This window comes from Brassica napus, chromosome C2 (genome assembly GCF_020379485.1).
Source record: "Brassica napus cultivar Da-Ae chromosome C2, Da-Ae, whole genome shotgun sequence".
In the NCBI taxonomy this organism is placed as follows: domain Eukaryota; kingdom Viridiplantae; phylum Streptophyta; class Magnoliopsida; order Brassicales; family Brassicaceae; genus Brassica; species Brassica napus.
Window position 1 is genome coordinate 24,326,153 of NC_063445.1, and position 27,000 is coordinate 24,353,152.

The window sequence follows — 27,000 nt, forward strand, 5'->3', positions numbered from 1 at the left end:
CTCCCAAATCATGTTGTCTGTATAAGCACTTTTTTCAATTTTTATAATCTCTTTCAGCTTAGACAGAGATTGAGTTATACATCTTGAGATCTCTATGTAATCATGAACCCTCGTTTGAGTAACGTGACTCGCACAAAGCTATCTCCTATATATATAACGAGAGAGAGAGACCCACTCAAAACTCCAAACCAGAATTCTTCTTCTTATTCTCTCTTATAGAACTCCAACTTAGAGGAGACAATGAAGTTTTCTTGCTCAAAACCAGCGTTGTTCACTTGTGCAATCCTTCTCTTGCTCATTGTTGCTCAAGAAAACAGAGTTGTTGCAGGACAGTCATGTGATCCTATGCAGCTTATCCCATGCGAGGAGGCCATACTGAAAGGCTCTAAGCCGTCGGATACATGTTGCACCAGGCTGAACCAGCAACAACACTGTGTCTGCCAGTACATGAAGAACCCCAATTTCAAATCTTTCCTCGACTCACCAAATGCTAAAAAAATCGCCACTGATTGTCATTGTCCTAAACCCAAGTGCTAGTCTATCTTCATCTTCAGTCTTGTGTTTTCCATGCTTTATTGGATTTGCTGTCGTTTTGTGTCAAGTTTGATACCCATCATGTTTTAATGGTTTTCTTCATGGTTCCTACTTTGATTAATGATTTTTCTGCAAGTGTTTGTCTTCAAAAGATCTCGCTTTCTGTGACATAAATCTCAGATTTACTAATAAATATTTGGCTGATAATTCTATTAAGATAAGATCTATCATCTATGTAACATCCAGTTTCAATGACTTTTTTTTTTTTGTCAACTGATTTATTAGAATATTACATATTGCTGAGACATTATCCTTGCTCTTTTTGCTAACTGATCAACATGTTGAACAAAGTTTCTAGGATCATGCTTAAAAGTAAAATTATTCAGCCTAGCTAAAACAAGGACATCTTGAACTATAGTAGATATTTCCTTCCAATTACTTCTTTTGTTCTCTCCTTGCGATAAGATGTCCAGGTTGTTAAATAGCTGCGTGCAGTCACCTAGAAACATCACATTCTTATAATATAGAGCATGTAACTGTTGAACAGCAAGCAAAATAGCCATTGCTTCGGCTTGTAAAGCCGCTTCTGTCGGTTCAATTGCTGAACTGCCTTGGATGAGTAGAGTGTCTTCTTTGCTATGCAAGGACCACCCTATTCCTGCTAGTTCATTAGAAGTTTTCCAAGATGCATCATTGATACAATAAATAGGGCCGGTGCTGAGAATCCGGGGGCTTGAAATATATCAGAAAATGAGGGCCGATATTTCATAACATAAGTTTACCTTTTATCAATTTTTTTATTTTTTCTTATTGGTTCTGCTGGTTCATGTATATTTTGGCCCACTTATTCTATTAAACTGAAGTAGAAAACGTCCCTTACGGATATGTGTTTTTTCCTTTTTTATATGTACATATATTTTAAAAAATTCTTTCTACAGGGCCTATAAAAAATGGGGACCAAGGCAAATGTTTCAGTGGGCTCGGTCCAAATCCGATCCAGACAATAAATCATTGTATCTTCTCCAATGATGTCGCTGATGGAATTAGGAGGAGTTGGCTGAGAGGGTAACTGCGGCTGTTCCTTGAGTTGGATAGCTTCATCCCATAGTTTCTTATCCATGATAGCTGCTTTAATAGTATGGGTGATATGCTCTCTCTTATTTTGGAACAGCCGTTTGTTTCTCATTTTCCATATGCGCCATCCAAGAAACAATGCTAGGTTGTTCTTTGATTCAACGCTTTTTGATCAAAGGGTATTAAAAATGGTATTTGCATCACATATAAATTAAAAATTTACATCTATGTGGTCATTTTAAATGATAATTGCAACACATATAAATATTTTAAAATATTAAAAATCTTTTTTCACATAGTTTTTAATTATAATTTAATTTCAGATATTAAAAATATATTGAATTATTTTTAGTTTGCAAAATAGATCAGAGGTAGTATATACTAGTGGTTTGTCCGCGCTTCGCGCGGAAATTTAGTTTCAAATTATATTTTATTTATCATTTATTTTCATGATTTGATTATGTTGTATAAAATACTATTTATTTTGATCCTTTTTTATTTTACTTTTATCGTTTTTTGGTTGATTTTTTTAAATAATATTCAGCTTCATTTTAGTTGAGGGTAACTAATTTTCATAATTAACAAATTTCAGTGAAGATATTCTCATTTAATGGTATATATTTTTATCGATTTGTTTTAATTTAGACCACAATTGAGATAATTTTATTTATATTCTTTTTATACTTTTCCGATCATTTATATTGTATCTCTTGTTTGCACTATATATATATTAATATCCATATTAGTATTTGATTTATGCTTGAAGAGTTTTTAGAACTGGAAAAATATGGGTTTTTATTTTACAAATTTATTTAAATACAATTGCTTTAAATCTTTTGTGTATATTGCATCTCACTTGTCCTTTCTGTCTGCAGTAGGGCTATGTATAATATCCATATCCAAAATATTTATCCGAACGGACCCGAAAAATAGGGTATCAGACCCGGTTGGATTATGCCTGAACATCTGAATGGGACCATTTTACAAAAATCCGAAAAATCAAAACCAAACCCGACCCGTACCGAAAACTGAATAAGTATCCAAACATATCCACACATAAATATATATATAATATTATTTTAAATCATATTTATAATAGTATTAATAATTAAAATTAAAATTGTAAATCAATTATATTAGTTATTTTAGGTATTCATAGATAAAAATAGATGTTTAGATAAAAAAAATACTCAAATAACATTATGTATATGGTTACTTTTAGACAAAATATCACCAATTCGAACTATATAAATTGAGTATTTTTAGGTTTTTGAGTTATTTTATATTAGTTTGAGTAATTTGGATATAAAATACCCGAGTCGAATCGAATAGTTTGGTTATTTCGGATAAAATTCGAACCCACACGGATCCGGGAGGATCCGACTTGAACGTGATTATCTATACTATATTAAAAGGTTATACGAGGAGTAGAGAGGATGTCCACGTTTGTAAAGAAAATCATCCAATCATTATGTGACATCTGTCCACCTTACCGCGTTTCATTTATGCTGTTTCCGTTTCTTTGTTATTGTTTTGGTTTATAAAGCCCAATCTTTGAAAGGCAGAGTAAGACGTATGCCTGAAACGCAGAGTTTTTAATTCTATGGTTTCATCCCATTCTCTTCTCCGCCGTTGCAATATCGTACCCTAGGGTTTTGATCGAGATGCTTCATCTTCTTCCTACGGATCCAGCAATCTACCTGTTACAGATTCTTACTCTTAAAGCCCTTTTTAAATCCATCCTCCACGATGAAGCTCAACGATTTCTCACTCAATACTCTCATCTCTCTTACAAGCGGTGAAGCTCCTCCTACAAAAAAGGTATGTGTTCTTCCCAGAAACATCATTCTCACAATCCTACTACATTCCCATAAACTGTTTTCTAAGAAATCAAAGTCGATAATGGCTAATTCCTCTGTCTTTCTCGCCGATTTGAAAGCTAGAAGCTGCACCTCCACCGCCCAAGTCAGTTTGCTTAGGTTCTGGGAAGATAGGAATGTTAAGCGCGACGGAGAGGGTCAACATTCTCCTCATGGACGCCAAGGTAAATCCGGCTTGACTATGTAGTTTTGTTTTGTTTTTTAATCCTTTCTCGCGTTGTTGTGTTTTGGTTATGAAACTTTCAAACCTAATAGTTCTTCACCGGATATCAATACATTCATGTCTTCGTTATTCTCCAGAAGTTTTTGTTATCTTCAAATATTTGGGATATGATCATTGTTGTTGTTGTGATTGTTGATTCTTTTTTACTTTTTTCGTATATTTTATTCATACCTAAAATTCAAATAGTCTGTGTAGGGACATCCATATGCTTATGTCTTTTGATTATCAAAAAGTTAACAAACGCTTTAGTTTATTTTTAATGATTGAATTATTTATTTCATTTGTTTATGTTTCCAATTTTTCATGCTTTGCAGGCCACTCTCACCTAAGCCACCGTGAACGTCTACCGCTTAAACACATTCAGGCATCTTTTCACTGTTGGTTAAGTGTACTCTGTTAGCGGCTTTGAGCTGTCCGGACTTCAAGCTGTCCGACTCTCCTGTGTCGATCCGGCTCAATATTGAGACAGGTTTGAAAGACTTAACCGACCCAGGTTCAAATTCCTCAAGAACGTTTCAGGTTCTGCAAAGATGAGTTGCTTGGTCTAGCAAACACCAACACCCATCTTCCAGGTAATCCTATTTTTTTTTTTTTGCAAATAAGTCATTGATAAATCGATCCACACCGGAATCTTGGATGAGAATCAAGGTATTTTGTAATTTATATGTAAAGGCTTATATAGTTTATTTCCTAATAACACCAGAAACTTCTTTTCTCATATATCCTTCTAGATATGAGTTGATTGATAAATTTGTGCAGGAGCATGGGCTAACTGAATCGTTCCTCCGTGCCTGTCCTATTGGAATGCCTGATGGATCAGGTAACAATCATTAAAACCATAAACTATATCTTAATGTATCACATTAGTATGAAACCATGTCAACTTGCAGGGTGAAAATTTTGATTCCAAGTCAATTGACCTATATTATCTTAATAATTATTTCTTCACCTTTATTTTCTTTCAGGCACCAAATTTTTTAGGTGAATCCTTAGGCGTTAACGACAATAACTAGTCGGTTTACTGGAGGAGAAGAAGGAGATAGTGAGAACAAGAATGATATGACAAAGGAGGTGAAGAGCAAGAACAAGCAAGACAAGCGAAGAAGTAGAAAACTAACGAATGAGACATATTGCGGTCGCTAGGAATAGGAAGCAAATGAACGAGCATCTTCGTAACCTCCAGTCTCTTTTGTCTGGATCCTACGTTCAATGGGTATCATGATAACGCATATACATCTTCATTTCGTGATTGTATTCATTATTTTAAAATATTTTTTTAATATGCATGTATATAACAGAGAGATCAAGTGTCGATCATAGGTGGAATAGAGTTTGTGAGAGAGCTTGAGCAACTTCTACAATGCCTAGAGTCACATGAGTCGTATAGGAGGAGGAGGAGGAGGGCTCCGGGAAGAAACAGCTGAGAATGAGTCGTGCTTGGCTGATGTGGAGGTGAAGCTGCTAGAGTTTGATGTCATGATCAAGAAACTTTCAAGAAGAAGACCAGGACAACTGATTAAGACTATTGCTTTTTTGGAGGATCTTCATCTCTATATTCTTCACACTTACATGACTACCGTGGAACAAACAGTCCTCTACTCCTTCAATGTCAAGGCAAGTTTCACCTTTGTACATTATACTCTTAGGCGTTCATATATATAGTACATCCTCATATAAAGTTTTTTACCCATATACTTGGATTGATTTAAATAAAATATGCATATATTAGTAACCTACAAGGAAAAGTGGACGTTGAAGGTTTCCTCTCAGCACAAGCTGCCATAGATGCAATTAAGGGCTCCATGTAAGTTTTTTTTCTCCAAAACACCAGAGTATTTTACACGTTTACTCTGTTACCTTAGTCACAGCAAACAATGTAATGTTTTGATGTAAACGCAGGGATCTTTACGCAGCTAACATCAAAGCTGGCTTGCAGCGTTAATGAACATACCGGTCGATCTGTTCCTCCAGGTTTGCGTTGATGCCTTCTCCGGCTCGCTGGAGAACAAACTCACAGTGAGTGGATCAGTCTCACCATTGGATAACATCCTATTTTTGAATTTGAATTTAAGCCACTACGTTCAGTGTCTTTTTCTGCAGAGCTAATGTGTCTGAAAATGAGAGGCGAACAGGTCTTTATGATTATCAGGTATGCTCTCTTTTGTACTTGAAACAACACCTCTAACAAACGACTGGTGAGTGTATATGGGAGTATTTTGGATGGGTTTTGTTAGATAGACTGAAAGATGTCTGTGCAGAGCCATGATCAATATTCTAAGGCAAGAAACATGGAAGGATAATATAGAAGCGGGAATATCCGAAGGATTCTTTTACATGCGTTTGGAGAAAATCTTTAGCTTAGTGGATGTCTGACTGATCAAACTTCAGAGTACGCACCAAGGGGCAAGCCTATGGAACATCCCAGATTCAATACATATCATACTTGGTGAGACAATAAGTTTAGAAGATCACAAACAAGTAACTGTTTTTAGGTGTGAGAGAGCTTCTTGAGTATGAATGTTATAATAACAAAAAGGGTTGTATTGCAGCGATACTAATGTGGTTGCTCCATTCATATGTTGAAATGAATTTTCAGATTGTTTTTAACTCAGTACGATAGCTTTGTTTTCATTTGAAAAAAATAAATATATTTTTGGTTTAATTCATTTTAACAGAATCTCTTTCACACATAGCCTTGAGATCAATACAACCTGGAACCAATTTGATTTTGGTTCAGACTCGATTATACCCAAATTTGATGGTACATTCAATCAAGTTTTTGCTTAAGCCGATTACGTGGAGATTCATTATATCAACAAAAATTAATAAAAAGTAAATAATTTACACATGTACTAGAAACTAAATAAATTAATATTTGATAAATAAATAAATACAACAATTAATAAAAAAAATTCAGTTCCAAGTTTAATATGTGCAGAATATAATTTTGGGTAAGTCCTAATCCCTTTTAGATCCGGTTTTAAATATTTCACTTATAAATAATTGAAAATTTTCATTTGTTATACAGTTTCAACTGAAACTAACGGAAAAATATAATTAAAGTTAAGCATTATTACATTTCAAAATGACATTTTAAATTAGCATTCTACATGAAAATTTCATATAATAATTTACATATTTTTGCAGAAGTTTTTTTTTCATGAAGGGACGTCATCAAATGAAACAACATAAATTGACAGATCCTAACAATCATTTAATATTTATAAAATTTCTCACATCTCTTACTCCTATTATTTGAACTGAATGTATTAAAAACATCAAATGGTCTATATATATTAAATAAACCATTGTACATAAAAATTGTAATTTAAAATTATAAATATTTATTTCAACATATTTTAACAAATAAAAATTAAAACATTTGATTATAATAATATGTTTATATTTTTAATATTGTCCAGACTTAAATTTAAATTTTATAGCAAAATATAATCTATATTATTATTATTATCAGCAAGGAGAAAGTGAAGTCGTTCACGCTCTTCGTGTGGTATCCATTCTCTTTTCTTCTGCAGCAAATAGCCCATTAGCAGATTGAAGTCATTCAATCTGATGTATTCAAATCATGCAGTAATGTGATCAAGAACTTACATTCACCTTCCTCTTTTTATATTTTTTTATGTATTTTCAAGAGTTGATCAAACTTCGCAACTTATTACTTATAACTTCATAAAACTCATCGAGCAATGTTTTAAAACTAATTCTAACTATCTATAGTCAAACTAAAACAAACATTAAAAAAACAAAATAATAATCTCCTATAAAAGTTTTAATGATTAATAAGTACGATTTTTAAAATGAATAGTCAAATAAATATATAAATTGTTTTAGTAAAAAATATAAATATTAATATTAATTTCAGTTAAGAATAAGTTAAACATATTAAGTAATTTGTATAATTTATTTCCCACCCGTAGTAAGAGAAAATGCGTTTATATATTTTTATTTACATAATAGTTTGTAAAGAAATATTGAGTGTAAATAATATCATAGTTTTATAAAATACTAAAATAAATTGGGCTGATTTTCAACTTTCACAAATAAAAAAATATTATTTGTAAACTTAGAAAAGATTATGTTAATTAACACAATGAAACTTATATGTATATTTTAAAACCAATCAACACAAGTATGAGAGTCAATCATGAAGGAAAAAAGTTCTTCGATTGGCTCCTTTAGGTTGGGGAAGATCATCCACAATTAGAATCGCGATATGAGCGCGAAGACTACCATGAACAAATGATAACTGTAGATAAATTATTGATTCGTGAGTTATGTTGACCCATTAAAAGAAGTTGTTGATACCGCATATGGAGAAGTCAACAAACTGACAAATTCCCAGACCTCCTACACTGATAAAGCTATACTCACATCCTGTAATGAAACCATCGATGAAATCAATGCTTATACAATCTCCCAAACCGACGGGGTGTCAAGAGATTACTTCAGCTCAGACAGCTTTGAGATATCGGACACTACATCAGATCAAAATGATACATTATACGCCGTTGAGTATCTCAATTCATTAGAATTCTCAGGGTTGTCTTCGCACAAACTAACTCTGAAAGTTGGTGCTTCTGCGAAACATAAATAAAAAAAAAGATTATGCAATGGTACCCGTATGATCCTAACCCACATTGGCGACCGCATGCTCAAGGCCGAAATTATCACTGGCTCACACATTGGAGAAGAAGTCTTGATCCCAAGGATTGTTCTTTTGTATGATGAAACAAAGCTACGTTCACATTACGTCGGCGGCAATTCCCTATCAGATTGTGTTATGCAATGCAATCAACAAAAGCCAAGGCCAAAGTCAAAAAGATGTCATCTTATATTTGCCTAAATCGGTCTTCGCTCATGGTCAACTTTATGTGGTCCTCTCACGTGTCACAAGCAAAACAGGATTAACAATCATCAAAAGCGAAGATTTCCACCAGCTGAAAGTGAAGAACATAGTCTACAAAGAAATATTCAAAGGCCTTCCCCTCCCCCCCCCACACACACACACACAAAGTATTTTTAATTAAAATTAGTAGTTTTCACTTCCACCATTTTTCAAAAGTCTTATGATAAAATATTCTATTCACAGATTTACAACGCCCAACATATCAACCATACGATGATACAATCAAATAAAGAAGCACTTACACGGAGTTTTTACCCAGCTATGCCAGGTATGAATCTTTTTATATAAATAACCATAGTTTGGTATTTACTTAAATTTAAGTTAACTAACTTATTCTTAACCAATTTCAGGTTATTTTTTCTTATGGTCCACAACGCAGCTTCTGATCTTCAAAAGACTTGATCTCTTTCTTACATTATTTATGATTACTTAGCTACTCTTATTGTTTTTAAACAATTGCATAAACTCGATACTCACCAATTTTCCAAATATTTTGAAAAATACAATGCTTCCATTCCAAACAAAAACATTCAAACTTATAATCAAAAATCGACTATCAACACACTTTTCCGCGCATCGCGCGGAGAAAGACTCTAGTTTTTGTAATATCCGAATGAGACCATTTTTTAAAATCCAAAAAAATCTATCCGAAGGAATACCCAAATGTCCAAGGCCTAGTCTGCAGTGTCATCATTGGTTTGTAAGGTTGGTTGGACAATGGTTGAACCCTCTCGAATGTTACCATCAATAATACATAAGACCCTGACTATCAACGGGGAGATTATATTCTACATATGGATTTTGTTTCAGTTCCTTGGAAATTAAACTTATTATTATAATTTAAATTCATAAGATGATGGGACATATGAAAACAAATGATGAAAAATAATGTGTTTTTGTTCTCTAGGTTTTTTTATAAGTGTTGGTTTTCAAAATTATTTTAATGTAATTTTTTGCTTGATGTGTATTTCGCGGTCTAGTTTCCTCTTATCAACACAAAACATAAATATTCATATGCTAATAATTTTTATGATAATTAGTTTAATTTATATTACAATCTTCAAATTTTAGAAGAGATTAATTATTTTCAAAAATTTATAGATTATTTTGTGTATAGCTAACTCATAAAAATTTGTTGTACATATATCAATATTTTAATGTTAAGTTTTAAGCTTATGGTTATCATAAATTGAGATTATATGTGTTGATGGTTCATTTTAAAGCATCAAAATTTCACTGAACAATATAACATTTGTTATAATAATTTGATCATATAAATCTGTTCCTTAAATGTTAAAATTTGCTAATCGTTCTATTAAATTTGGTAGTGTAAGACTACATATATATCACTTTAGGAAATAGATAGAATACATACATTAAAGGCGTTTTAGTGGTGAAATTCATTTTTATTATTATTTTTTTCAAATTTTTTCAGTAATACAAAATATGTGATATATTAGGACCTTTTATAAATTAATAAAATGCTTTTAAATGTATTTACCACTTTTTTTTCCCATAAACTTTTTTCAGACTTTGGTGGTGTTTCCTTTGAGATCATTTTTTATATTGGAATCCGCAGGTTATTACTCGCTTTGGATCCTTGCTTCCAACCATCTACACTGTTCCAATGTTGAGAACAATGCTTCCCTTTCACCTTATGATATGATGAGTTTACTATTTTGCTGTAGCTCTTTCTACGGTCAAGGTTTGGTGACTTGGGCCAAGTCAGAGAAACTGTGATGAAGCAATCCTAAGGATGTACAAAACAAAGTTGTCATACACAAACTAAGTGAAATAGTTTCATTTAACACCTTTTTAATGGAAGTTTCAGTGGAGAAGTGTGTTAGTAGAAATTTGGAAATGGAGTAGCTTTGTCATGTGTTAATATAATTAAGAGAAGATGTTAAAAACTAATCTGAGAAAACAAATGTCATGTGCCTAAAAACCTTATTAATAATGATCCTTTTCTTCTGAGATCACGTATGAGCTTTCATCTGCAACCTCCTGATGCTCTCTACAGTTTTAATTTCTGCTATATGGATTCTTGAAGAGAGAATTGGCTTCAAGTTCAGACGACATTTTCTCCATTAATTTATTCATTAGCATCTCCACCACTTCAGACATTGTTGGTCTCTTCTCCGGCTCCATCTGAGCATATTTTAGTCCCGCCAAGAAAAACTTATCAGTTTTTCTTCCACGTTCTCTACTCTCAGTCTCTGATCAACAATTTTCACAAAAATTTCTTATGAATCTCGACTTCAATAACGAAATCTATATCTTCTCTGTTTCTCCATGCCTTGAGTCTCCTGACTGCAACCTGCAAGAACACAAATGATCAGCAGAAGACCGAATAGGCGAGCAGAATGTTTCACCTCACAAGAAGAGGTTAAAAATAAAAAGCACGTTCTACATAACAGTTTAAGTTAAAGAGAAGAAACGTTTACGATGAAAATACTTGTGAACCATCGGAGAGCTGACATGAAACTTTACATGAAAACCATTAGAGAAGGAAATACATGAAGAATGAAGCACAAATAGACTCCAAAAGTGATATAAAAATCTTAAACACTAATCAGGAAAAACACCATAACATATTTAGCTGATAACACTTTTTGCAGTAACCAAACAAATGAAAGATTAGACAAATCGATAAACGAAAGAGGGACATTTTAAAAATCATCGGAGTCAATGAATTAAGAAGATAAACAGATACGTAACCATCAAATCCTTTTCCACAACAGCTAGTAAAAAGGATATTCGACTGTTACAATAATCAGAATTAGAGAAAGCGAAGGAAAAGTTACGACTATTACACGTTAATGATCGCTGAGTTTTGGTTGGCATTGATGGTCCCTTGGATAAGCGGAGACTGCTTGACAAGAATAAACAATAACTTTACACAATCGGTTTTGTGATTAACGTTTGTATTAATAAGAAAGGGATGAGGTCGTTGGAGTTACCTTCTTGCCAAGGATGAGGTTGAAGCTGTTGCGTTACAGAGTTTAATCTTTCAGAAATCTGACGGAGATGTTCATCGCATCAAACAGACTCATTTATTGGTGGAGCTTCAAGCCGGTACCTGCGCCGATGATGAGACTGAATAAATGAGACGGAGTGTGAGGGAAAGTGGAGTGTAGTTTTAATGATTGAATTAATGGTGGAGTTACAGAGAAGGGAAAACGTTACAATTATTTTTAATGGGAACCATGAAAATCTGAATGTTTACGGCGCCGAACAGTAGCTTGAGCATGAGATAATTCGGGCCGAGATTTTCGTATAATCATGGGCCCAAATAAAATCAAACGAAACAAAGAGGACAAAAAAATCAAACATAAAGAAAGAGCGATGGAACAGCGACACGTGTTGAGTTTTGGAGCATGGAAGGATGACGTGGACGCGAGTTTTGGAGCATGGAGGGATGACGTGGACGCATGGAGAGTCTTTCTGAGCAATTTTATTATTATAGATATATATATTATATATATGTAGCTTCTAATTGTAATGATCTTATTTGTATATAGTTTCGTAAATAGTTCGACTGCCATAACTAAATCACCAAACCTAAGAAAATAATTATTAGTGTGTTACGTAGAGTTTTGGGGTAGTGTTCATCTTGCATTTGCTTATTTTTGCATCACTTGTGCTGCCTTAAACCAAAGAAGACTTCTACTTTGGCTTTGCTTTTGTTTAATTAGTCCAGCCTTTTAAGAATTAAGATACTAAGATTCGCTGAAGGTCTTTAAAATTTAGATTGAAAAACTATTAATTTGGTACGTAAATTTTAAAATATTCAACGACTTTACGAAGTTTTGGAAATCATGCATTCAAAAAAGTTAGTTATTCCCTCACGTTTTCGGCATTTCTGGTATCTTAGTTTACGAGTAGGTAGTAGTTACTAGGTACACTAGCATACAGCAATGCTCTCAAAGTCAAAGTAACAAGATAGAAACCAAACTCCAAAGTTAGAATCCAAAAGAAAAACGTGTTTGATCAGACTACATGTTGCTAAACAAAAGACTATGGAAAATTGACTAAAACAATAGTGAACACAAAAGCAGACAGACATAACTATATAAGTACACTCCATTAGTCATTTGTTCTCACAGTAGATTAGGTATTTAAGAAAGAAGAAGAAAAGGGTGCTAAGTGATTTTATGGTTGATTGTTTGCAGATTCTAGAGTAGATTTTGGTTTTTGATTTTCTAAAATCTACTTTTTATCCAATCAAGATTTTGAAAAAATAGGAAATCTATTTTTTCAGGGAAACCAGTTTTTCAACCCTTTTACCATTTCACACATAGAAACCAAAATCCATAATTCGTGGGTTTCTACTATTGATTACGTGCACTTTGTTTTTTCTATTAACAAGTTAATTATTTTCATATATAAATTTACTTCAACCATTTTATAAAACAGACAAAAACTCACAAAAAGTTTCTCTGCCAATCAAGTTACTGAGTTTTGTTTATGTAAGTTAATTCCATAATACCTTAATCTATATTTTGTATCATAAATATAATAGCAGAGTTTATTAAATTTGTTAGTTATAAGTATTATATATTTACTACACTGGAATTTAATTTTGTATATCCAGCTATTAAGTTTTATTTTATAACCATTGAATAACATAAATTTTATACAGTTTGCAAACATATAAAATATATTAAATTTTATTTAACATGTTTAAATAGTAAACTAACTACCAGTTATGTACTATTTAATGTGTGTAGTAATATTTTGTTATTAATTATCATTTCAACTTCAAGCAAAAATAATTAGTTAAATATTGAAAAATTAAAATTAAAAAATCTTTAGTCAACTTTTTCTTAAAAAATAAAACTACAAGCAAAATCAAAATCAAAACCAAATTTTTTTTTTTTTATTATTTTTTAAACAAAAACCAAAATCTTAAAACCAAAATCTTAAAACCAAAATCACTATTCATGTTTTTCTAAATACTAAAATCTACTGCAAAATCAAAAACAATAAACTAAAATCCAAAATCTAAAAACTAAAATCTAAAAACCAAAAACCAAAATCTAAAAACTAAAAACCATCCAAACAATCATCACCTTTGTTTTTAAAGACTCCAAGGTCTTCCCCCAAGTTGCCTAAATAGAGCCCATGGTCCCATTCAAACAATAACCTACTTCTCTATTTGGATATATCTGTTAAATTTAGAGGGACCCACTTCATTACAAAAATCCCTATAACTCTCACTCTCAGTCACTACAACACGATACATTCTGACGGACATTCCGACGGACAATATTTTCGTCGGTTTTCTTTGACGACATTCCTACGAGACACCGACGAAACATATAATTTCATGTTCGTCGGTATTTTGTCGGAAATATCAGACAAAATTCTGACAGAATATTATAATTTTGGGGTTTCGATAGGGATTTGAAGTTCGTCGGAATTCCATCGAAATATTCTGACGGAAATCCGACTGGTTTTTGACTTTCGTCGGAATGTCGTCGGAATTTTCCACGACGAAACAGATTTTAAATTTGCAAAGTTATTATAAATGTATAATCTGATACTTAAAATATCCAAATAACACATATATAAATTTATAATATGAAATTAGTTCACACCGTTAAAGTTTTTCATATAAAAAAATTATTTACGTATACATATCAACGTATTCGTAACATTCTCCAATAACACTTATATACTTATACAAACATATTACGGTAATATAAGAGTAGATTTTGATTTTGTATAATATCGAGTGAAACAAGTAATTATTTTAGTTAAACCTCTTATAAATCATTTACATACTATCAAAGATTTCTATGTGATCATTAGACTGTTGTTTTGAAACCCCAAATTCTTATTTCTCTAAATTCCGTCGGAAATCCGTCGAAAATTTTGACCAAATTCCGACAGAAAATACCGACGAAATTCCGACAGACTCTAACCCCGACCAATCAAAAGACATGCAGAAACTCATAGTTTCTCGAGGCTTCCTTTGGCGATATTCTCGAAACATTCCGACGGAATTCCGACGAAATAAATGTGACGAACAGGTTTCGTCGGAATTTCGTCGGACTTTTTCACTTTACCCGGGAAGAAAATTTGCGAAATTTATTTGATTAAGCATTTAAAATAGAACCGACCAAATTCCGACGGAAACTGTCCGTCGGTTTATTTTTAATACATAAGCCGATCCTTCTTCTTCTTCCTCATTTTTTCTCTTCTCCTCCGCAATCTTTGCGGTCTTACTCCCCTCTCTCTCTCTCTCTAACAAATCTGTGACTGTGACTCCAAATCCTCCAAATCTCCTCCCCAATCATGTAAGTCATCTAAACCCTTCTTTAGATTACATTTTTTTAGGTTGGAATGTTAGAATTGTGGATTTTAGGTTTTGAATCTGAAGATTTAGGATAGAATTGATAGTTTTAGGAGTTATATGTTGTTAGATTTTGTTTTAGGTTGTTGTTTTGTATGTAGATTGAAACTTTTAGATGTTAAGATTTTAGAAATTATATGTTAAATATTTTTATAAGAACATTTTTTGTGTATTTATAATTATTGAAAAGTTTTATTTAAAATATATATATATATAATGCTTTCAAGTTTTTATTATCTTTTATTGTTTCAAAACGTTTTTATAATTTTATATAACGTTTTAAGCTTTTTATACAACATTTTAAGTTTCTATAAAAAAAAATTTAAGTTTGTTATAATTTATAAAACGTTTTCTGGTTTCTAAAATTTATCAAAACCTTTTTCACCCTTTTAAAAACCTTTTCAATCAATAAAATGTTTTTGTGTTTTTTTTAAGATTTAATTAAAACGTTTTTCAGTTAGTAGAAAAATGTTTCAATTACAAAAAGTTTTAAAAAAATTTTAAAAACGTTTTCTCTTTGTTTTAAAATATTTTCAATTTATAAACCGTTTTATATTTTTAAAAATTTATAAAAACATTTATTATAAAGGATTTTACAAAAACATTTTTCTAATTTTAATTATATATATACAAAGAATTAAAATATTTATTATAAATGATTTTTAAAAAATAATTATCTTAAAAAACGTTTTTCTAATTTTAAAATTTTATATATATTTAATGAATTAAAAATATTTATCAAAAATATTTAAATAAAATCTGTTTTATTTTTTTAAAAAATAATTTATAAAATCTGTCGGAATTTCGTCGGAAATCTGTCCGTCGGAATTTCGTCGGAAATCTGTCCGTCGGAATTTCGTCGGAATTCTGTCCGTCGGAATTTCGTCGGAATTCTGTCCGTCGGAGTTTGGTCAGAATTTTTTCCGTCGGAATTTTGTCAGAAATATGTCCGTCGGATTTCGTCGGAAATTCGTCAGAAATTTCGACGAAATTCTGACGAAATTTTTATTTCCGACGAGTGATAACCGACAACTGTTTTTGTCAGAAATTTGTCGGAAATAGCTTATTCCGACGGATTTCTGACGGATTTCCGACGAAATCGTCCGTAGGAAACTAGCTGTTTTTTTGTAGTGAGTGGCCCACCTTTTGATTTTCTTATTGTCTTTTCTTTTTTGTCTTTGCAGTTAAAAAACAAAAATGGGAAACCAGTACTGTCTATATATAAACAGAATTTACTCGATCGAAAACAGCCACTCTCCATCTTCAATAAATAATATATGTATATTTTAAAAATATAGAAATCAATTATGGCGAATCTCTCTTCTGATTTTCAGACATTCGCAATGGATGATCCCATAACTCAACTTGCAGAACTCAACAACACGCTTAACCACTTTCAGACAATGTTCGCTTCACCTTTCTCTTCTTCTCTCGACTCTCTTTTCTTTCATTACCAACAACACCAACAATTTCCGGAACATTTCCCCGGAAAATCTCCCGAAAACAATGGTTTTCATCAAGGGATTTTACTCCCTAATTATAATACTCACAACAACGACGATTCTTCTTCAGGAATGGATACCAAGAAGAGAAAAACATTAATGGAGTCCGTATCTACGTCGGAGAACAGTGTCTCTGATCAAACTTTATCTACCTCTTCTGCTCAAGTTTCGACTAATGGAACTAAAAATGTATTTAATTGACTTCGAAGCCCTAATTCCACATATAACTTTAATAACAATCTGTTCTAACTATTTTTACTCTTGTCAAAATACAGAGTTCTTTAAGAAGAGGGAAAAGGTCGAAGAACAGAGAAGAAGAGAAAGAGAGAGTAGTTGTTCATGTTAGCGCCAAAAGGGGTCAAGCCACTGATAGCCACAGCTTAGCAGAGCGGGTAAAAATTGATTATCTAATCAAGTATATTTATGAATTCAATATGTTGTTAATGTTAAATTGTATGATTAATGAAAAATATGAATACAAAGATTTTCATATTGAATTTCAGGTTAGACGAGGGAAAATCAACGAGAGATTGAAATGCCTGAAAGATATAGTGCCCGGATGTTATAAGGTGATTAAGATCGATTTAAATCAAATTATAATTTTGTTTAGACTTTAACAAAAATTTTTTTACTGATTTATTTTGGTACAGGCAATGGGAATGGCTACGATGCTGGACGAGATAATTAATTATGTCCAGTCGTTACAAAATCAAATTGAGGTATAACAATTATAAGGTTCTACTATTACATATTTCTATTTATGTACATTCGTTTCAATAATTACTAATTTGTTTTTTTTTTATGTGGAATCAGTTTTTATCTATGAAGCTTACGGCAGCAAGTTCGTATTATGACTTTAACTCGGAGGCTGATGCTGTTGATTCCATGCAGGTACAGAATCTTGAAATTTCCCCTAATGAAATAACTTCTTAATGTTTAATACAGGATGAATCATCTCTTAATTCTGTTTTGATATGAAAAATTATTAGTTAAACTAAACTTATATGAATAATTAATTTTTGCAGAAGGCAAAGGCACGTGAGGCAGTGGAAATGGGGCAAGGGAGGGATGGGAGCAGTGTCTTCCATTCATCATCATGGACCCTTTGACTTTTGTTTTTTCCTCTCTTTCTAATATGCTCCTATTTAAATAAAAATACTTAAAAGATTGATTTCAATAATTTGGATACCAAAGGATGATATACTGTGTAATGTCGACATTACAAATTTATTAATGCCTAGAGATTGCAATTCAAATAATGATATGTGTATACTATTAGTTTTCAAATAATGATATGTGTATACTGTTAGTTTTTGAGTTGTTTGGTTTAATATCTAATGTGACATCAGTGATATGATGGGATATTTTTGAATTGTTATTTAGTATAACTTCAGTTCAATATTATACCTATATTTTTTTGCATTTTTACGTTTCATGCAAATTTATCCTTTTCTGTCTTTTTTAGCTGTTTCATGAAAATTAAGGAATTTTAGTTTTCATGCATTATATATTAATGTTTGATAAAATAGAATTGAGTATACACTAATATATATATATATATATATATATATATATATATATATATATATATATATATATATATATCATTTATATATTAATTGAGAAGCATTAAGTAGTCACCTATCATCATTAGGAAGATTATCAGAATCCTTAGAAAAATAGATTGATTCATCTAAATTTATATTATATTTTTATTAAATTAACTATCAAACTGATTAGAAGTGCATAAACGAATATTCTTCATTCTCTCTTTAATTAAAAGTTACGGAATTACCTAATATGATTAACATATATACGATAATTAATGATTTTGAATAATACAAATTTTATAATAACTTATCCTCCATCATTTATGTTTAATTTCTTATTAAAAAATTAAACAATCGCATTAACCGTATAATAAAAAATTAAAATTTTTCTTATATGTTATATTTTAAATTTCTTAAAACGGCTATAAAATACTAAAACTGTTAAAAGTCTTACAATGAAAATTTTGTGAATAATGGTTATAGTTTTTTTTTGTTATAAAAAGATACAAATGATCATAAAATCATATGAATAAGAAGTATCAATTAATATATATTCAGACGATATATATATAGTACTTAAATTAAACTACATACCGTATAAAATACATAAATATGTTAATTTCAAAATTTTCATTGAAAAAAATTATTGAGTCCTGATTATTTTAATTTTGAAATTTGCATTGAATTTTTAAAAACGATTATAAATTATTAAAATTATTAAAAATCTCACATTGTAAATTTTGTGATTAACGGTTTAAATTTTTTTGGTTACATCAAATATACAAATTTTAATAAAATCATATGGGTAGAAACTAGGAAACTTCAATTAAAAATTCATATTAAATTATACTAAATATTTGGTGGTAAATATTTTTGACTGGATTTTGGAAATGTTTTAAAAAGGATTTAGGATATATAATATTAGAGATTAAGTAAATCTAGTTAGTTATTTGAGAATCTTTAGTTGTAAAATATGGACGTTCGTATTATTTTAAAAAAATTGCAGATATTTGTAGCTATAGTTAGGCTATATAAAGTAGGGGGATTTGCCAAAAGTAATTCAAAACTTGATTTTGAATACAAAAGTGTATCCCAAATTCAATCAAATACAAAAGTAACCCAAAAGCCTAGTGAAACTACAACAGCCCCCTTATGAACAAACAAAAAACACGTATTCAGTTTTACAATTATAACCCTCCGTTAGAGAAGACTTACAAAGAAGTCTTCTTTATGATGACTTCTTTGTAAGTCTTCTCGTTCAGTAGATCTTAAAAATAATTTTATAATTTTATAAAAAATATTTTGATGGATAAAAAATTGAAATCATGTAATAATAAACATTTCTCATTGATGTAAATTTAGTTCATCTGAAATTGAATTATTTTCAACATAGATGAGTGAATGTATATTGGTTCATGAGTTATTGGTTTAGGGTTTGGTACCATATGTTATAGTATTGTATGTATCTTTAGGGTTAGATTCTGAAATCTTACCTTCATTTTTTTCTTTTCAAATTGACTCATATATGTTTAGTAACTATCTAATAACTTGATTTAAACAGTTTCTAAGTTTCTTTTAAGTTTAAGAAAGTGTTTTTTGCATAGTTAATTAATTTTAGGGTCTGGAAGACTCACAGAAGACTTAAAAAGAAGTCATCCGACACATTCCGCCTAAATTTTAGTAGAATTAAGGGTTCCCACCTAAATTTTGGAAAAATTTAGGTTTCCCGCCTAAATCAAAAGTCTTCCATAAGTCATCCAGGAGTCTTTCAGGTGAAGTTTTTTCATGGATTAGACCTTGAAAATAATTAATAAATTTATAAAAAATATTTTCAATGGGAAAAATTCAAAATCATGTATTAATAAACATTTCTAAAAGATGAAAATTTAGTTTTACTGAAATTGAATTATTTTTAACATAGATGAGTGAATGTAGATTGAGTCATGATAATCTTTGGTTTAGGGTATGGTAACATATGTTGTAGTATTGTTACTATTTTTAGGGTTAGATTTTGAAATCTCATCTTCTTCTTTTTGAAAAACAATTTGACCTATATGTGATTAGTGACTATCTAATAACTTGAATTAAATACTTTCTAAATATCTTAAAAGTTAAGAAAGTGTTTTTTGCTTATTTATTTGATTATAGTGTCTGGAAGACTCATAGAAAAGTCTTCTGATATATCCCGCCTAAATTTTAATAGAATTTAGGGTTCCCGCCTAAATTTAGAAAAATTTAGGTTTTATGCCTAAATCGAAGTCTTCCCGAAGTCTTCTAGGGAAAGTCTTCTAGGGAAAGTCTTTTCATGTATTAGCTGTTAAAAATATTTAATAAATTTAATAAAAAATATTTTGAAAGAGAAAATTAGAAATCATGTATTAACAAACATTTAAAAACGATGTAAATTTAGTTTTACTAAATTTGAATTATTTTTAACATAGATGAGTGAATGTAGGATCTAGAAGACTTCTTCTCTTAGAAGATTTTCCAAAGACTTCCTAAGAAGTCTTCTATATCGAAAATATTTAATCTAATTGGAATTTTTTTCTCCATATATAAAAAAATTTACACATTCTCTTTCTTCCTCTCAAATGGCTGCAACAATTCACTCTAAAACTCTCCAACCTCTCTTTAATCTCTTTGAACATCAAAACACCAAATTTAAATCCATTTCTCGTTTTTTTCTTATGTCTTCTCACAAATGTATCTTCTTTTTGCAGGTTTTTCATTACATGGTTCTCATCTTTCACTCATTCAAAGGTAGATCTATAAATTTTGGATATGTATTATTGTGTGTTTTATATATAATATTCTAAAAAGCTATAGATTCAACATATTGTGACTGTTTTGTTTATTATTTATGCATTAAAATTATATTTTTGAAGTTTTTATCTGGTTTGAAGCCATTTGAATGTTTTTGAATTTGCAGGTTTTTCAGATCTGAGACTGACGTTGAAAGACTTCTCAGAAGACTCTCAGAAGACTTCTAGACAAGTCTTCTAATGCATTTTATCGTAGAAGACTTCCCACGAAGTCTTCAGGAAGTCTTCTGTCCAAAGTGGTACAAATTTTGGATATGTATTTTTTGTGTGTTTATATATTGAATTCTAAAAAGTTATAAATTCAACCTAATGTGACAGTATTTTGTTTATTATTAAGCATAAAAAATATTTTTGAAATTTTCTCTGTTTTGAAGCTATTTGAATGCTTTTGAATATGAAAAATTTCCAGATCTAAATCAGACGTTGGGGGACTTCTCAAAAGACTCTTGAAAGACACTCGAAAGACTTCTTGGGAAGTCTTCTAAATCATTTTATGCTAGAAGACGTCCCACGAAGTCTTCAGGAAGTCTTCCAAAGTTTTCTGCTCAAATTTATACAAATTTTGGATATGTATTGTGTGTTTTATATATTAGATTCTAAAAAATTATAGATTCAACCTAATTTGATTGTTTTATTTATTATTTAAGCATAAAAAATTATTTTTGAAGATTTTTCTGTTTGAAGCCATTTGAATGCTTTTGAATATGCAGATTTTTCAGATATGAGTTAGACTTTGGAAGATTTCTCAGAAGACTCTTGGAAGACTCTCAGAAACTCTCGGAAGACTATTGGCAGCCTTCTTGAGAAGTCTTCTAATGTATTTTATGCTAGAAGACTTCCCACGAAGTCTTCGGGAAGTCTTCCAAAGTCTTCTGCCCAAAGTTGTACAAAGGAATGATGTCAAGTGGAGACCAAACTTATCTATGTTGAGGAATGATATCTAGTTCCATGTGTAATAATTTTGTTTATGGTCTGTTTTATGATTTGTATGTGCACTATTTAGTTGTGAATTCTTTTGTAAACTTAAAGAAATGTGAATCAAAAGAATTTTTTTAACCATTCTACCCACTCATAACAAAACACAACAACACTAAAACTTAGTCAAATTTACTAAAACTAAGAGAGAAGACTTCACAAAAAAAACTTAGTCAAATTCACAAAAGATCAAACTTAAAATTTAAAAGTTAACACTTATGAGGAAGACTTACAGATTGCTTCTCCATTTAACTAGAAACATTATTAAACATCAATGTTTGTAAATTCATAATTATCACCAATTAAGTTATGAATTCGACTCAGTAGTCCCAATATTGATTAATAAACATGAATAAGCAAGAAAATATTAAAATTTCATTTTAATTTTGGATAAATTTGAAGTTTAATAAAGATTTACGTAGAAGACTTCTTTTGGAACCATCCATGGAAGACTTCAAAAGAAGTCTACCCTGTGTAGTGTAGACTTCAAAAGAAGTCTTCTCTTTAGGTCATTTTTGCAATTGCAAATTTACGAAGGAAGACTTCTTAAGAAGTCTACTCTACAAAAGACATCTTCGGAAGTCTTCATTTGTAAATATTGGCTTACTTTTGAAATTGAAATTTCTTCGAAATTCCCAGAGAAGACTACTTTACTTTAGAAGTCTTCTCGGATAAACAGGTTACTTTTGAATTTGACTGAAGTTGGTCAGAATTTTGACTTTTTGTAGAAGACTTCTAGGAAAGTTTACCTGGAGAATACTTCAAAAGAAATCTTCTCTAAGTCTTCCGGAAGTCTTCTCAATGTTGCAAGAAGTCTGCTTGGTTACTTTTATAATTGACTATATTTGACTTTTCGAGAGAAGACTTCTTTAGAAGTTTTCCGTCGGATGACTTCTCTAGAAGTCTTCTTTCGCGGGCAAAGGTTTGACCAAAACCCAGAATTAAACTCTAGAAGTCTTTTAGAAGTCTTTTAGAAGTCTTCTCATTGATATTAAATGTTTTACTATTATTTTTCAATTGCAAAAGAAACCCACGCATATATCTTCCGGCATTGAGAAGATTTACGGAAGACTTTCAGAAGAATTCTGTAGAAGACTTCTGTAGAAGTTTTCTCTAGGAAGACTTCCTTAGAAGTTTTATCCAGGAAGACTTCCTTAGAAGTCTTCTACAAAAAGTCAAATTTCTGACGAACTTTGGTCAAATTTAAAACTAACATGTTTATCCGAGAAGACTTCTAAGGTAGTCTTCTCTTAGAATTTCGACTTGTTTTGTTTACAAAGGAAAGTTAGAAGACTTCTAGGGAAGTCTTCTATTAAAAACACACAAAAGGTCAATTGCAAAACTAACCTATGCATTGACCAGAAGACTTCTAAATAAGTCTTCTCGATGAAGAAGACTTCTTCGTCGAACAGATCTGAAAAATAAAATGTGGTTCGCGATTTCATACCTTGAACTCGTGAGATGACTTGTGTGGTTTCTCCAATCACCCAGAACTTCACCACAACAGCTATCTACTCGTTAATCACCAAGAATCGTGAGCTTATGAACCTTACATAATTTGTAATAAAAATTTTCAATTATTTTGATGAATTTTGAAAGAAAGTGTAAGATATGTGGTTTGTGTGGATAGGAAATGAGAAAGGATGAGAAAAATTCAAAACTTTAGGGCATTAACACTCTCAATTTGGTAGTTCATGGTGGTTGAGGTATTGATGTCAATGACAAAGTTGTAAATATTTGGTGAAGATGGGGATGAGGTAAAAGCATTGTTTTCGGAAAAAAAGAAAAAAAAATAATAACATTTTCGTGAATAACTAGAACTTCTAGGGTGAATAGGACAAAACAAATTTTCAAAAAAAACATAGGTTATTTTTGTGTTTGACTTGAAATTTTGAGTCATTTTTGAAAGAGTCCCTATAAAATATAGTTTTTTAAGAAAATATTCTACCTGAAATTAAGTTGGATTCATCTTTGTGATTTTGTTTTAATAGATTGTACATATTAACATATATGTGATGTAAATAAGATAAACAAAACCATTTTAAACAGATAAAATGTAAATAATTTATTTTGAAAGATCACTGAACACACTTTCTCCTTCTATATCACATTAAAAAAAATCACATTATTATTAGTCTGAGTATATTTATGTAATTAAAAAAAACAAACAATAAAAGAAAAAATAGAATATACATAATCTGCCATGCAAGATATATACATGCTTTAAACAAGAAAAAAAAATTTACACAAGCAATCTTCATGCTTAATTTGAAAAGAATAACTATTGTAATTGTAAAAATTTAAGTTTTACTCCGGACAGGATGCGGATTATCACCTAGTATATATATATTAAACTGTTTCATGTAATCTAGTCAATTGTGTTAATACATTCCTTATACTATTAATCCAATATAAATTCACGTTATCTATGCTGTGAACCTTGGCCTCACAAATTAAGATACTTTATACCGTGATTTTTAGCTATATGTTCATTTATAAACCGAACATGGAATTTCTCCAATAAATACAAAAAATGAAATCAGAATTTTCAAATTGATCAGCCACCTCGTGAAAATCCTGTAGATCAGAAAAAACAATAGTCATCAAAACTGTAGGTTTAGGAATAATTATAAGAAACATAAATTTATGGACACTGTAGATTAAGGGGGAACCCCATAAAAAATGGGATCTGTTATAAACCAAGTGGTGATCGACCCATATCAGGCCCAAACCGTCCGGCCCATCAGCTATCCATCCGGTTCATTCGCTAATGACTTAGGCGAATGAGAGTTTACATTTATCTATACTTGATGTTTATCATTTTTCATATGTATTTAGGATAAGTACTATTTTCTTCCCTTTCTCTTATGACGGTCTAAATAAGACGGTCTAATACTTATATAAATATAGATCTCTGGTCAAGAGTAATAATAAGCTTTCACAGAATCTCTTTTATAACACGTTATCAGCACGATATCCTCTAACCCTAAGCCCCCACGAAATTCCTTAAACACAGCCGAATATCACAAAACCCTAATTCCGGCGGAACTTTAAAGAGATCGTTCTCCCAAACTGTGAGGACCCAGACGACGAGCAATATATCAAATTGAAGCTCTCGCCGAGACGAATCAGACGCTGCAAACCGCTTTGTCGATACGATCACTGACGCGCCGTCACGCTCTGCTACATTAGCTCTTTCTAGACGTGATCAAGTAAACCAGACGTTCTCCTTCTTCCCTGTTCGTGATCCGACCAAGCAAGCAGCCCGTCCGCGACCCGACTCGAAGAACGATCAGAGCGCGGCCTCCTTCTCTCTTTGGTGGTCCAAATCTACACTCCATAAGTTTCTAAAGGTAAAACTCGAAACTTAAAAGAACCTATACTGAATTTGGTTGATAGATAAAGATCTGAACCATTAAAATTTGAAGAACCCTAATCTAGGATAATCGAAACCCTAACATATGGAACTAAGTTTTGGTTAGATTGCTTTCCTGTTAAGTTAATAGATCAATGGCTGTTAGGGTTGCTAGAACATTGATTGATCAGTAAGGGCATTGAAACCCTAAATCTAAATTATATGATCCGTTTCCTTTATGATGTTTTGAAAATCTGAAATATCAAAAACCTAAATTGATCCGACTGTTTTGATTGATTGATTTTGATGTATCTGAGGCTTAGGTTGCTAGATTAAAACCTTGAATTATCTTTGATGATTGTTTGAGTAAATAGAACTGTTTAGAATCAAATTTGATCTTAAAATTGTTAAATTGCTGAAAACCCTAATTTTCCTTTTTGCATAAATCGATTGATAAACAAGTTTCCATATAGTGATTAATTGTTTGAATATCGAATGAACTGATTAGGAAAATTGCTAGTAGAAAATTTCCTTTTTGCTAAAAGTAGAAAATTTCTTTTTTCCTAAAATTTCATTTTCTACTTGTTGGAAAATTTCCTTTTACTGTTAGGATTGCTAGAGAATTGCTAAAATTGACTGATTGATCTGATTTAATTCTTTTGTAAAGCTTGATATTGATAAAATCAAACCGAAAAATGGGCCTTGAAACCCTAATATGATCTGATGATACTTGCATTATTATTCTGATTGCTTGATCATACTAAATGTTTTAAGAAAAGTAAAACATAAGAATTATTGACATTGTCTCACATTGATTAAAAATCGGCCTGAATATGATTGTTGTTATGATTGATGCTTTGATTGCATTCAGATATAAAATCCGACCTCTAGGGTTGTTGCATCACAATTTTATAAGGCCGTGTGGCCTAAAGCATCATATAGACCTCGCATACTTGTTTTTTTTTCGCACCATGGTCGAGTAGTTAATTGTTTTGGTCGAGAGACTTGTGAAACCGTATGCATTGATTTTATTGACTCGGTTGCATCTTGAACTGATTAATAATATGTTTCAGATGTCAAAATTTGAGCATTCGGATTATGCTGCCCTAAATCTCTCTGGAGATAATTATCTAGAATGGGTAATGAACACTTCAGTTGCCCTGAAGTCTAGATGACTCGGGAAATGTATCATTGATGGCAATAATGCAATTGAAAGTGAAAAGCATAGAGCCATAACAATTATGCGCTATCATCTCACTGAGGATCTGAGAGATCAGTACTTAAATATTGAGGATCCTTGTGACCTTTGGACAAAACTAAATTTCAGATACGCAATGGCATTATGGCGAAAAGCCATGAATGAATGGAAGATTCTCAGGTTCCAGGATTTTGAATCCGTGGACGAATATAATTCTGCTCTGATGAAAATCGCCTATAGTCTTGAACTACGTGGTGAAGTGGTAACAAATTAGGATTTACTATATAAAACCTATTCCACATTTCATTCAAAGGATATATTGTTATCACAGAAGGCTAAGGGTTTCACCACCTATAATGACCTATTGTCATGCCTATTGGCAACTGAGCAAAGAGAGCAGAAAGTTATAGATACCATTAACAGATTTAAAAAACTTCAGAAAAGATACATTGAGCAACGAAACAGTGAGATGAGACCTCCGGAAGCCAATGAGGCTAAAAATGATAAGTAGGAATCCAAGGAAGCCGTGTGGAAATATATGGATTGTGAGGCAGACTTATACATTGACTAAAGAAACGAGATTTCGACCCATATCAGGCCCA

At 31.3% G+C, this 27,000-nt stretch overlaps 2 protein-coding genes and 1 long non-coding RNA gene across 4 annotated transcripts; 2 read left to right on the forward strand and 1 right to left on the reverse strand.

Annotated features, from left to right (window-relative positions):
* Window positions 1-30: 30 nt before the first annotated feature.
* Window positions 31-6,377, forward strand: LOC106379535 (non-specific lipid-transfer protein 2). Its single transcript, XM_048746873.1, has 7 exons — window positions 31-3,652; window positions 4,026-4,531; window positions 4,677-4,924; window positions 5,010-5,515; window positions 5,611-5,727; window positions 5,797-5,860; window positions 5,970-6,377. Exon 1 carries the CDS (start codon window positions 241-243, stop codon window positions 535-537), a length of 297 nt encoding a protein of 98 aa, XP_048602830.1. The 5' UTR covers window positions 31-240; the 3' UTR covers window positions 538-3,652; window positions 4,026-4,531; window positions 4,677-4,924; window positions 5,010-5,515; window positions 5,611-5,727; window positions 5,797-5,860; window positions 5,970-6,377.
* Window positions 6,378-9,912: 3,535 nt separating this feature from the next.
* LOC106379408 lies at window positions 9,913-15,194 on the reverse strand. Its single transcript, XR_001276027.3, has 3 exons — window positions 11,599-15,194; window positions 11,452-11,507; window positions 9,913-10,955 (listed from the first exon to the last, which is right to left on the reverse strand). It is a non-coding gene; the product is annotated as an uncharacterized LOC106379408 (long non-coding RNA).
* A 708-nt stretch (window positions 15,195-15,902) lies between these two features.
* LOC106379409 (transcription factor BEE 3) lies at window positions 15,903-17,813 on the forward strand. Of its 2 annotated transcripts, XM_013819368.3 has the most exons (6): window positions 15,913-16,687; window positions 16,774-16,890; window positions 17,002-17,067; window positions 17,149-17,217; window positions 17,312-17,389; window positions 17,524-17,801. In XM_013819368.3, exons 1-6 carry the CDS (start codon window positions 16,304-16,306, stop codon window positions 17,605-17,607), a joined length of 798 nt encoding a protein of 265 aa, XP_013674822.1. In that variant the 5' UTR covers window positions 15,913-16,303; the 3' UTR covers window positions 17,608-17,801. The 2 variants fall into 2 exon arrangements, with proteins under 2 accessions (XP_048604146.1, XP_013674822.1); XM_048748189.1 differs by having other exon boundaries at window positions 15,903-16,687; window positions 16,774-17,067; window positions 17,524-17,813.
* The last annotated feature ends 9,187 nt before the right edge of the window (window positions 17,814-27,000 follow it).

Excerpts from the sequence above, each read along its gene's own strand:
- LOC106379409 (XM_048748189.1), top strand. The coding sequence starts at position 16,304 with ATGGCGAATCTCTCTTCTGATTTTCAGACATTCGCAATGGATGATCCC. Across the intron at positions 17,068-17,148 it reads TAGTGCCCGGATGTTATAAG|GCAATGGGAATGGCTACGAT; the intron begins GTGATTAAGATC and ends ATTTTGGTACAG. Across the intron at positions 17,390-17,523 it reads ATGCTGTTGATTCCATGCAG|AAGGCAAAGGCACGTGAGGC; the intron begins GTACAGAATCTT and ends TAATTTTTGCAG.
- LOC106379535 (XM_048746873.1), top strand. The coding sequence starts at position 241 with ATGAAGTTTTCTTGCTCAAAACCAGCGTTGTTCACTTGTGCAATCCTT.